Genomic DNA, 12,055 nt, shown 5'->3' with positions numbered 1-12,055 from the left:
AGCAGAATTCGTGGGAGGCAGAGGGTACCTGTTCTTAACTGTAACCTCATTAAGGCCTCGATAATCAATGCATGTTCTAAGAGACCCATCCTTCTTGCCTACAAAGAAGAATCCTGAACCTGCTGGGGAAGAACACTTTCTGATTAGTCCTGCCTTGATGGCGTCAGATATGTCTTCCTCCATAGCCTCTCTTTCAGGACCAGAAATTGAATACAATCTGCCCCTAGGTGGGGTGGTTCCAGGGCAAATGTCAATGATACAGTCATACAGTACTCTCTATGGGGAGGCAGAGAAGTGGCTTTCGATTTATTAAATACCTCATGCAAATCATGATAAACCTTAGGGACCCTAGACAAATCTGGGTAATCATTGTTGATCTCACAGGGAGCTGTCATGATAGGGGCTTCCCTCAAACAAGAAGTGGAGGAAGACGGTCCCCAAGTGAACTAATTAATGACTGGACTGTGTTTGATGAGCCACGGGCATCCCAGAATCACCAGAATTTCTGGAGACCTGGTTAGCAGAATTGTGATCCTGTTGTGGTGGTTTAGGGTACCCTTCTCACAGGTGATGATCCCATGGTAAGAGGGACCCACATATCCTCTTCAGGCTGTGCCCGACTGCGCTCCATGGGTTAAAACCCGGACACCAGGTGCTTGCCAACGTGTTCCATCTCCAGGCTTGGCTCCAGAGTGGGGTCTTGGTGACCTGTATTTGACAGAGGGAACACTGTTTCCAATGGTTTTGCTTGTCATAAGGGGTCTTCAGGCTGCACTGTGTCTGGGTCCTCACCTTTGACCTGTCTACCCTGGGTGACCCTACCAGGGGCATGAAGCCCCAGACAGCATAGCTCCTTGGATCACTGGGACACTCTAATCATCCCAGCCTTCTTTATCAGCAGGGGATCAGAGAGGTGGTCTGATAAGTTGAGTCTGACATTTTTTTCTCTAATGACAGCAAGGAAAGGATGATCGGGATTGTGCTAATTTTTGATTGCTGCAAAAATTATTACACAGATCACAATTGTGCTTTTGCAACATAATAAACAAAGCTTATTGAATCGACTCCTGATTACAGCTAAATCCTTTGCAGTCTCCTGCTGCTCCTCTACCCGGAGTAGGACACTGTGCTGGCTCCGGATAGCAGTTCTGTCTTTGCCGGATGATCTGACATGTGACTGCCATTCTCTGTCCCACATTGAGAGGTGAGTTAAGGCTTCCCAGATGGAGAATAAATTAAGCTAGGTGCCCAAATAGTTAATCAAACTTAGTAGTTTTAATTAGGATTGTGTGAAATAAAGGAATTTGTCAATAGAGAATTTTAGGTAATCAGTATGCTCAAGTATGAAGACCCAACCCTCCTCGGACAGTCTGCATGTTACGCGCACAGTCCACCAGAATATGTGGGGGCCTTACGAAGGGAGGCCCAGACTTCCCTCTCCTCAGCCACTTGTTCCAGCTCCTCCAGGGGAATCCCAAAGCGCTCCAAGTCCAGCCGAAAAACATAGTCCCTCCACCATGTTTTCCCTGGGGCCTCCTCCCAGCGGGACGTGCTCCGAACACCTCACCAGGGAGGCATCCAAGAGGGATCCTGACCAAAAGCCTGAGTCACCTCAACTGGCTCCTTTCGTTGTGAAGGAGGAGCGGCTCTACTCTAAGTCTGAGCTTCTCACCCTGTCTCTAAGGGAGAGCCCAGACACCCTATGAAGAAAACCCATTTTGGCCGCTTGGATCCTTTTGGTCATGACCCAAAGCTCATGACCATAGATGAGGGTAGTAACGTAGATCGACTGGTAAATTAACAGCTTTGCTTTTTGACTCAGCTCTCTCTTCATCACAATGGACCAGTACAGTGCTCGCTTCACTGCAGACGCTGCACCAATCCGCCTGCCGATCTCCCGCTCCCTTCTTCCCCCATTCGCGAACAACATCCTGAGATACTTAAACTCCTCCACGTGGGGCAGGACACCCCCCCAACCTGAAGAAGGCACTCTACCCTTTTTCCGCTCAAGATCATGGTCTCGGATTTGGAGGCACTGATTCTCATTCCGGCCTCACACTTGGCTGCGAACTGCTCCAGCGAAAGCTATAGATCACAACCTGATGAAGCCAACAGAACCACATAATCCGCAAAAAGCAGAGATACGAGCCTGAGGCCACCAAAACAGACCCCTCAACACCTTGGCTGCATCTAGAAATTCTGTCCATGAAAGTAATAAACAGAATCGGTGACAAAGGGCAGCCCTGGTGGAGTCCAACTCTCACCGGAAATGAGCCCAACTTCCTTCCTGTAATGCGGACCACACTCTGACACCATTCATACAGCCCTTATCAAAGGGCCCGGTACCCCATACTCCCAGAGAACCCCCCACAGGTCTCTCTGAGGGACAAGATCACCTTCTCCAAGTCTACAAAAAACAGACTGTTTGGGTGAACTCCCATGCACCCCCCAAGACAGTGCTGACGGTGTAGAGCTGGTCCTGGGCTCCACAAACAGGAGGAAAACTACACTGCTCTTCCTGAATCCAAGGTTTGACTATCCGATGGACCCTGGTCTCCAGGACCCCTGAATAGAGTGTGACCACCCTGTAATTGGAGCACACCATCCGGTCCCCCTTTTTGAACAGGGGGACCTCCACCCCAGTCTGCCCCCAATGTCCATGCAATATTGTAGAGTCATGTCAGCCAACACAACCCTACAACATACAGCGCCTTCAGGAACTCTGGACGAATCTGATACATCCCTGCCACCGAGGAGTTTTTTAACCACCTTGGCGACCTCGTCCCCAGACATTGTAGAGCCTGGCCCAGAGTCCCCAGGCTCAGCTTTCTCAATGGAAGGCATATTGGTGGGTTTGACGAGGTCTTTGAAGTATTCTGCCCACCAGGTCACAACATCCCAAGTTGAGGTCATCAGCACACCATCACCACTATGAACAGTGTTGGTGCTGTACTGCTTCCCCCTCCTGAGATGCCGGATGGTGTACCAGTCTTTCTCCATGGCCTCTCTGAACTCCCATGGCCGAGTTTTTGCCTCAGCAACCACCCGAGCCACATGCCGCCTTACCTGTTGGTACGCATCAGCTGCTTTTTTAGTCCCAGAGGCCAAAAGGGCCCAATAGGATTCCTTCTTCAACCTGACAGCGTCCCTCACTGAAGGTGTCCACCATCTTTCACCAAAGGTGTTCGAGTGTTTCCGCTACAACAGGCACTGACAAAGTTCAAAGTTCTGCCGGAGATGGGAGTTAAAGCTCCATCTCACATGGGATTCCGCCAGACATTCACAGTAGACCCTCACAACACGTTTGTCCTGTCAGGTCTGACCATCATCCTCCCCCACCACTGGAGCAAACTCACACCAGGTAGTGGTCAGTCGACAACTCTGCACCTCTCTTCAAGACATACAGCCACAGATCCAATGAAACGATGACAAAGGTAATCATTGAACTGTGGCCTAGGGTGTCCTGGTGCCAAGTGAACATATGGACACCCTTATGCCTGAACATGGTGTTCGTTATGGACAGTCCATGATGAGCACAGAAGTCCAACAACAGAACACCACTCGAGTTGAGATCGGGGGGGCCGTTCCCCCCAACCACGCCCCTCCAGGTGTCACTGTCATCACCCACGTGAGCGTTGAAGTCCCCCAGCAGAACAAGGGAGTCCCCAGGAAGGGCACTCTCCAGTATCCCCTCCAAGGACTCCAAGAAGGATGGGTAAGCTGAACTGTCATTCAGCCCGTAAGCACAAACAACAGTCAGAACTCATCCCCCCAGCTATAAGAGAGACACTGTGATTCCTCCTATAGCCTCTAGTGTACATGTCCTAGCAATGTAGCAGCAATGCCTCTTGACAAGAGAAAAGGACTGACAGTTTCTGTTGAAGGAAAAAGGTCATGTTTAACTGTGTAGACAAAAATAGACAAACACTAATGCTCCGTCAGTTTATGTGTCCTACTACTTCGTGGCTGAGTTGCTGTCATTCCCAAACACTTCCATTTTCTTATAATACAGTTGACTGTGGAACATTTAAGAGAGAGGAAATTTCACGACTGGATTTGTTGCACTGGTGCCATCCAGTCACAGTTCCACACTGGAATTCACTGACCTGTTGATAGAGGGCCATTCTTTCACAAATGTTTGTAAAAACAGTCTGCTTGCCTAGGTTCTTCATATTATACACCTGTGACCATGGAAGCGATTGGAACACCTGATTCCAATAGTTTGGATGGGTGAGCAAATACTTTTGGCATCATACGGCCAAATTATTTTCAGTCTTGTTTTTGTCCAGGCCTGTTTCATTAGCTTATCTTTTTAAAAGTTATTTTACTGAACCTCAATTTAAAAACCATGTCTGATCTTTATTTGCTCATTTTCAGTTAACTTTTATGTGTTTTTATTTTTGTCAGTTTCAAATTATTTCAGTGACCATTGTGGGCTTTTCATTCTGTAACAGAGGGGTACCATCAATTTTGGACATGCGCATGTGAATTATGATTCCACCCAGAAAAATATCAGTTAAAATATACGATTAAAAGCCTAAATTAATATGACATTCATGCCCACGATGAGTGCAAGTCCTGGTCATAACCTCTACTTCTAAAGCTTTACATTAAATACTGTTAGTAAAAAAATGAAGTAAGATTGAATGTGTTCTCTCACCAATACATTTCAGAGTGGTCACCTTGCCTGAGGTGCACTGGTTCTTACTGCAAAGACACAGTCAGGGTCATATAACATACAAATGCATAGAAACAAGTTCCATCAATTATTAGGTAGATCCAGAGCAGAATTTATTAAACACATTATGTCTCTGTTGATGATTTTAAAATAATCTGTTATTCTTTTGAGGTTCTGTCAGCTCCAGAGATCTTTTTTTAATCTTTTGTCAGACAGGAAAGTGGGATAAAACTATTTGTCTTTTACAAACTTCATCTACATCAGTGTTTCTCATCTTTTTTTGGGCCAGCGCCCCCTATCCACCATTCAGGCCCCTTCTTGCCCCCCATCAAAGAAAATGTAGGCTACTTGCACTGAATATTATTTTATGATTAATATTTCTATCATTATTGTTGCTGTATTGACTTGTATTGTTGTTTTTGTATTTATCATCAAAAATCCTTAAAAGAGAAACACATTACTGAATTATTAGTTTAAAAGAACAAAAAAGCCATGTGAATAAAAATTATTTTTAAAGGTGTCTAAGAAAAATGCAATGAAAGGACATTCAACTTAAAATTGGTTGGCCTATCAGCAGCCAATCAGAGTGAAAAAAAAATCTTGTTCTGTGCCATTTTCTATTACTAAAACTTTCCAAAAAGGCCTTGCTCTGCAACATTGAAACATGAATCGAACTGCAACTATATCAGTCAGAACTCTTATTCTCTTCAGTGTTTCTGTCAGTTTCTGGTGGTGCAGCGCTGTGCTGCCTTCAGGAGAATGGGACATATCCATAGAATTTCACCCACATGGCATTTACTGTGCAAACCAGAGCTTTCAGTGGAAAAACAAAAGTTGCAATATGCTTTTAATGCCATAAAATATGGGACAGAACCATGGATGACTGTGACAGACTGGCGACCTGTCCAGGGTGTACCCCGCCTCTCGCCCGGGACGCAGCTGGAGATAGGCACCAGCAACCCTCCCGACCCCATTTAGGGAAGAAAGGTGTAAAGAAAATGGATGGATGGACCATGGATGATATTTTCAATAGACCTTTCTATTGACTTATAGATTGTACAGAAATAGCAAAGAATGAAGCTGGTTCTTAGTCAAATCCAAGTGAGTCAAATTGAAAGTGTCATTTAGTCACTTAACAACATCATGACATTAACACTGACATAAAAATTAATATTGAAGAAATAAATATATAAAATAAAATCTAATTAAAAACATAAAAAAGTAATAAGTTCCTTACTGTTTTGGTCTGTAAAATATATTTCTTCTTAGTACTAGATATGGTTCCAACAAACCCATGCCACAATATTATTTTATCTTTACCTGAAAATAGAGTAAGACCGTATCAGCTATTGCTCAATACCAGTTTATTCCTCTGTATTTAGTTTAGTTTCTTAGTTAATTCTTTTATCCTTCTAGTTATTTCTTATTTCCGCCTCCCTGCTGTGTTTCTAGTAATGTTTATTTCTTAATTTCATCACCCTAGGTTCAGTTATTCTTCCATGTCCAAGAGTATGTATATCTTCCTTTAGTAATTCTACTTAAGTCCTTCTAGCTTCCCCCTTAGTGTTACTAATTCTTATTTTGTCTTTTTAGGTTTGGTTAGTCTTTCTTTCGTAATTCTAGTTAAATTATTTCTTTGAACCCTTAGTTCTTAGTTGTTGTTAGATCAGCCTTGTTTCAATTTAGGTTCGGTTATGGTTTCCCTCATATTTTTTTCTCCTAGTTCATCAGGTTTTCTTTACTCTTAGTGTCTTTTGTATTATTAGTTTTTTTCAGTTCCCTGTCTCCTTCCTTTTGTTTAGATCTCCTTAGTTTTCCTGTGCCACATTCTCCCCGCCCCTCAGCCAGCTCTTGTGCCAATTACTCACACCTGCAATCACTCCTCTCATCTCGCTAGGCCATTGTTCCATTTACTACCTTCCAGTATTTAAGCTTCTCTATCCCAGTCACAACTTCCCAGTCTGTCTCGTCACCCTGATTGTCACTACCCACACTTTCCTTCCTGGATTAGGGTTTTTGTAGAATTCACCAAGATAGGAATCAAGCTTAAACCACCGCATTTGCTCTACTTGTGCAGCCCAATGTGAAACGCAAATGTTCACATTGAGCTCTGCTCAGTGTTCACAGGTGCACATTTAGAGGTGTGCATTGAGAATGTTTCTTTTTTAACAAAGCATTATTTGCAGCATGTGTGTTTACATCTCAACATGCTGACTGTCGATAAAGTCTGAATTCCTGGTTAGCTGGTGCATTATTGCCCGATGGTTCAGCCCGTGGAGGAGCTTTTGCGTTCGCCTCGTGACTAGCGCAGCTTGTTTATTTTTATGTCGGTTTATTTTTTGCAGCAACATGATGCATATCAAATGCTTTGTCTACTTAAACTCAGGTAGAGTTGCTGCGCGGAGCTCAAAACGGCTTTTCTCATGAAGCTTGGGGAACCAAAGCAGTCTCTGTGTCGCTTATTAAAAACTCAATAGACACAAAATGAAAGAACTACTAAAGCCACATAAATTGAATCTCCCTTTTGTCCCTCTACATCCAGCAGCAGAGATGCGCTGTGCTGCAGGTCTAGCTCATTATGCAGGGCTGGTCAAATGTTAAATGAGGCCTTGAGCAGAATTTGATTTAGGAGCCCCTCTTGATGCAAACATCAGCACCACTAACCCATTCCCTAACCAATTTCACCATGGATTTAATGAAATCTGGAAGAGGGGACATGGTTTAATTGACTGAGTAGTCAAATGTAATTGCTGTTTAATAAGATGCATTAATGAGCAGCTAAAACTCAAAGAGCATCAGATTGTTGCACTCAGTAACAAAACAATCTAACTATGAAGATCATTCTTTTAACTTTTACCAAGTAAACTTGCCAGTTCCTTAAAATCTTAAATTTAAATGTTTATTTATAATCTTTTAATGTATCTATGCTGAAAAAATTAAATCAAATGTAACAGCATTGTTATTCTCTTAATTCATTTATGCCTTTAGATCGTGGTTTTAGATTCTCCAGCAGTTGACTTAATTTGATTTAACAGAAGTGCAAAAAATGTATATTTATCTTAATGGTATTTTTTATTTGTTGTTTGTAGAACTAAAATTGTGGGTTTAAGTATTGTCAGCAATGTCTTCCAGTAACATAATTACCCAGTAATATTTTACATTTCCTGTCAACTTAACATCTTTTAATACAAAACTTTCAGGGTTTCCTCCTGAAAGTTTTCAGGAGGAAACCCTGCATGAAGTAAATTCTACTCTTGATATGTGACACAATTCAAATTCAAATATACTTTATTAATCCCAAAGGGACATTAGATAATGCATAATGTAATCACCCATCAAATGTTTGTCTTTTCATTGTAATTTGATGAATCAATAATGAAAATGTTATCAATGAACAACAAAACTGTAAAGCTAATTTGTAATTTGATTGTGTTGTTTTCATATATTCTTGTGTTTTTCATAAAAATACCCTCGACTTTGGACTTTGAGATGCAGTTTTAAGGGTTGAAGCAGAAATGCATACTGGAAGGGACAAATCTTATGTGATATTAAGAAGCTTGTAAATGGCTGTTATGTTTAAAGTTAATGTTTTATGTTATTTCAAGATTACATGTCCAATATAGATTTTGTTGGTTCAAGGTCATCAAATCTGTTTAAAATTTTATTATAAGAAGGTTTGAGACTAACTGGATCCAAGCAAACAGTTACTAACAAAAACTTCCCAGATCCTGACTATTAATGATTTTAAATACCAACAAAAGCAGTCTAAAATCTACTTTAAAATGTACAGATACCAAATATAGATACCTTACAATTAGTGTGACATAAACTTTCTTGTTATTGTAAGCATTCTTATAGAGTTTCGACTGATCTCTTTGTATAAAGAACATATAGAGGAGCACCACTACAATCTATTATAAAAATTACAAAAGCGTGAAAAGTTCTCTGCATAGGATTAGGAGAAAAGAAATTGATCATCTGGGCTGACAGTTTAATAAGCAAATTGAAAAAAGATGATAATTATAAAGAAATTTACTTGAATGCTTTTAAATCTGTTATAGAAAGGATTTATTCTATCCAGATTTATAAAGGACTTATTCTGTCTTGTAGAATTGTCCTCCAGCTGTGATATGAAAACTAGCTGGACCAAAAGCTGTTTTCATCATCACCCCTGGAATCTCTTGTTGTTAGTTTACTGGAATTCATTTGAATTAATTATTTTTAAATATTTAAAATTTCCAGTAAAAATATATATTTTGATTAGCAAAATAAATAATCTGCAAAAATGCCATTTTGGGGAACCTCGTTAAAGAAATAATGTATGCCTTCAAATACATTATTGATAGTTCCAAGACAGAAGTTTTATTTTTGAGACTGATACAAATTTTACATTCATAAATGTAATTGAAAAGCCTGATCAGATGCTACAATCACATCCTTTAGTTCTATTTATTCTCTATATGTAGCTTGGAATGTTCTGTAAATATTAAGCAGATACCTCATCAGTTTGGCCCCTTTGCTAGTTTTTTGCTGGTTGTATTCATAGAGAGACAGGCTCAGTGAAACTGCTGTAGGTCAACAAGAATCCTCAGGCTTATTCTGCATAAACTTCCCTCACCTGTGATGATGAAAAGTTGCATACCTGAAAGTTGCAGCATTCTGAAGCTTAATGACCTCTGACTGGTTATAGTTGATGGAAATTAGGTTGGTTTGAAGGTCCTGCTCGATGGAGGTCAGAGAGATGAAGGAGGACTCCACATAACTAGTAACACATTTTCAAACAGTTAGAAAAATATAGGTATGCACAAGGAACTATTTGTTTTACTGTAAAACGACATAGCTTCCAAAGGTTGTTTTTTATGCTTTGCTAAGTCTTGATATTGAAGTCATTCATAAGATAAGATAAGATTTATTTGTCATTGTTTACTCTTATTGCTCAGAGTAAACATCTGTTCACTATGCTGCACATTAAATAGTATTTGAATCATAGGTAGGTTACTACAGCATAAATTGGGTCCTCCTCAAGTACCAAATACCCCTTCAAAAATAATCTTCAGTAGACTATGCTGGCAGCATGTTGGAGTAGCTCTAATTTTTTCTGTTTTTCAAATATTCATTCCTGCTTTTTTGTAGGAAAGTAGCTTTTCTGGATGGCTACTTTTTCTTGTTTTGTATTCTGTGTGGTTAGACTGATTTTTGGCAATATTTTTGTATTTTTGCTATTTTGTTATGATGCGTAACCATAACAACCGGGTGGTTTACAACAGGGAGCAGCTGATCAACATCAGAAAAGCTGAAATAAACCCACAAATGAAGCCAGAAATCCCAGAGGAGTTGAAAGGAGGTGTTGTGGATGCAGAGCTGGAGCAAAAAGGAGAGAGAGGAGGAGGAAGTTCAAACCATCTCTACAACCTCACGTCGTAATGGGCATCGTGACATTGTTGGCTAACAAGATGGATGAACTTCAAGCCCTGACAAGGACTCAGCAAGGTAACGAATGCAGCATAATGTGTGTTACTGAGACATGGCTGCAGGATTGTATCCCTGACTCCAACATGTCTCTGTCAGGCTTCCTGACTATTCAAGCAGACAGATTTAAAGAGCAGCAGGAACAGAAAAGGAGACAGATTAACAGTTCTGTGAACAACGGATGGTGTCACCCAGGGCATGTTACTGTGAAGTGTCATCTCTGCAGTCCAGACATTGAACTCTTGGCAGTAAGTTTCCGTCTATACCAAGAGGGTTCACCAGTGTTATTTTGGCAGCTGTTTACATTCTACCCTTAGCTGTGGCCAATGTTGTACATGCCATTACCATTCACGCCTTGTAAACCGTGCAGAATGTCCATGCTTTCTGGGTTGTGTTTCTCTTCTGCTACATTTTCAATGTGCCCCACAAAGCACCTTTTCTACACTTACACACTCAGGTCATGTGACAGCTATAATAGTAGCAATAGCAACAAAACAATATGGTCATATTTAAATTTTAACCACTTTGTGAGATATGAATGAAATAAATGTTATAATAAAATTAACCCTTTCTCCAGCAGTTACAGTGCATACTAATGAGACACCACCACTCAGTACCTTTAAGAGTGGTATATTGCTCTTTGAGAACTATATTAAATATTCAACTTGTTGGTCTTGTGTTTAATCGTTTATTGATTCTAATGTCTTTGTTCATGTGAAGTCATCTTAAGTAACTGGAATAAACTATTTTCTGTCTTCACTGTGTGTGGAGCTAAACTCTTTAACAGAACAACAGGCTAAAGCTTCAGATTAAAATATTAACCTAATGGTAAGAAGAAATAGAGAAATACATTTCAGAATTAGCAATTAATATTAATAAAGAAGAAAGTAAGAAAACCTTGAGTATCCCAGTTGCTTGCAGGCAGAGATCCCTAGCTGGTAGTTCCAGTCCTCAGAGCACACTGTCCTCCATTCTCCTCTCTTTTGAACCTGCAGAACTGAGCTCCTGCCACTTAGACGTACTAATGAATAGACAGATCACAAACAGAACAGTTAGTAAAATGTTATCTATATATTTGTTTAGACAAATCTCAATTTTAACTTAACCTTCCTGCATTAGGGCAACGCTCAGGAGGAGCACAGAAGATTTCACAGTTGGACAGGCGGGAAAGAAAGGGTGGTCTCATCAGACCGTCAAATTCCAAAACCACACAAAAAACCCTGCCGGATCACACACAGAGGAAAAAAGTAACCCTAACCTACCTTGACCCATGATTTAACAGCTTTTTGGTCTGACATTGTTTGTCTTTATTGAGGTGCATACAGAGAGCAGATAACTCTCTGGAGTATCTGACTTTTGCTCCTCTCTTCCTTTGCCTGTACAACAGGCTATCTCTTGTGGGATGGTTGTCATTCTCACAGAGTGGAAGTCTGCCTCACCTCCCTCTTTTAAGTACTGGGTGAATTACATGGTTTCCTGTTTACATCTTGAAAAACAATGCTACACTCTCAGTGATAATGTTCCCAGAGATGTTAGGACTTTTTGAAACATATGAGCAGAACTCAATTCTGCTCAATAGTGACAGCCTTACTCCTGTTTGGTAGCCCTGTCCTCTCACTGCTTACCAGTCAGTGCACATGTGGGTTGGTATACTTTACCTTCATACTTTCATACTCATGACAGATTGAGGCAGAGCTGAAGTGTACAAGACTTTTTTGCCACCATTTCTCTCCCCCTAAACATCAGTGGATCTGTGTCAGGACTCTGCCTAAGGCTGATAAACTTTCCATCACGTATCAGAGACTGTTGGCTTTATGTCTATAAACACACACTTCTTATAGAGGAATTTTTCTGCCATAATCCAAGAGCACAAATTTTCAGTCTGAAAAAAGGATTTCCTGTCTTTTG

General features: G+C 40.8%; 1 protein-coding gene across 1 annotated transcript in view; it reads right to left on the bottom strand.

Moving 5' to 3' along the window:
- The window catches only part of tmprss3a (transmembrane serine protease 3a), a 65,890-nt gene that overhangs the window by 28,867 nt on the left and 24,968 nt on the right, over positions 1 to 12,055 (bottom strand). Inside the window, exons 6-8 of the mRNA XM_044131927.1 lie at positions 11,045 to 11,168; positions 9,321 to 9,440; positions 4,661 to 4,707 (exon numbers count right to left, since the gene is read on the bottom strand). Of these exons, the coding sequence (XP_043987862.1) occupies positions 4,661 to 4,707; positions 9,321 to 9,440; positions 11,045 to 11,168 (291 nt within the window). The remainder of the gene's footprint in view (positions 1 to 4,660; positions 4,708 to 9,320; positions 9,441 to 11,044; positions 11,169 to 12,055) is intronic.

Source organism: Gambusia affinis, linkage group LG11 (genome assembly GCF_019740435.1).
Source record: "Gambusia affinis linkage group LG11, SWU_Gaff_1.0, whole genome shotgun sequence".
Taxonomy (NCBI): domain Eukaryota; kingdom Metazoa; phylum Chordata; class Actinopteri; order Cyprinodontiformes; family Poeciliidae; genus Gambusia; species Gambusia affinis.
The sequence above is the reverse complement of the archived record's forward strand: the minus strand, read 5'-3'. Positions and strand labels throughout refer to the sequence as shown.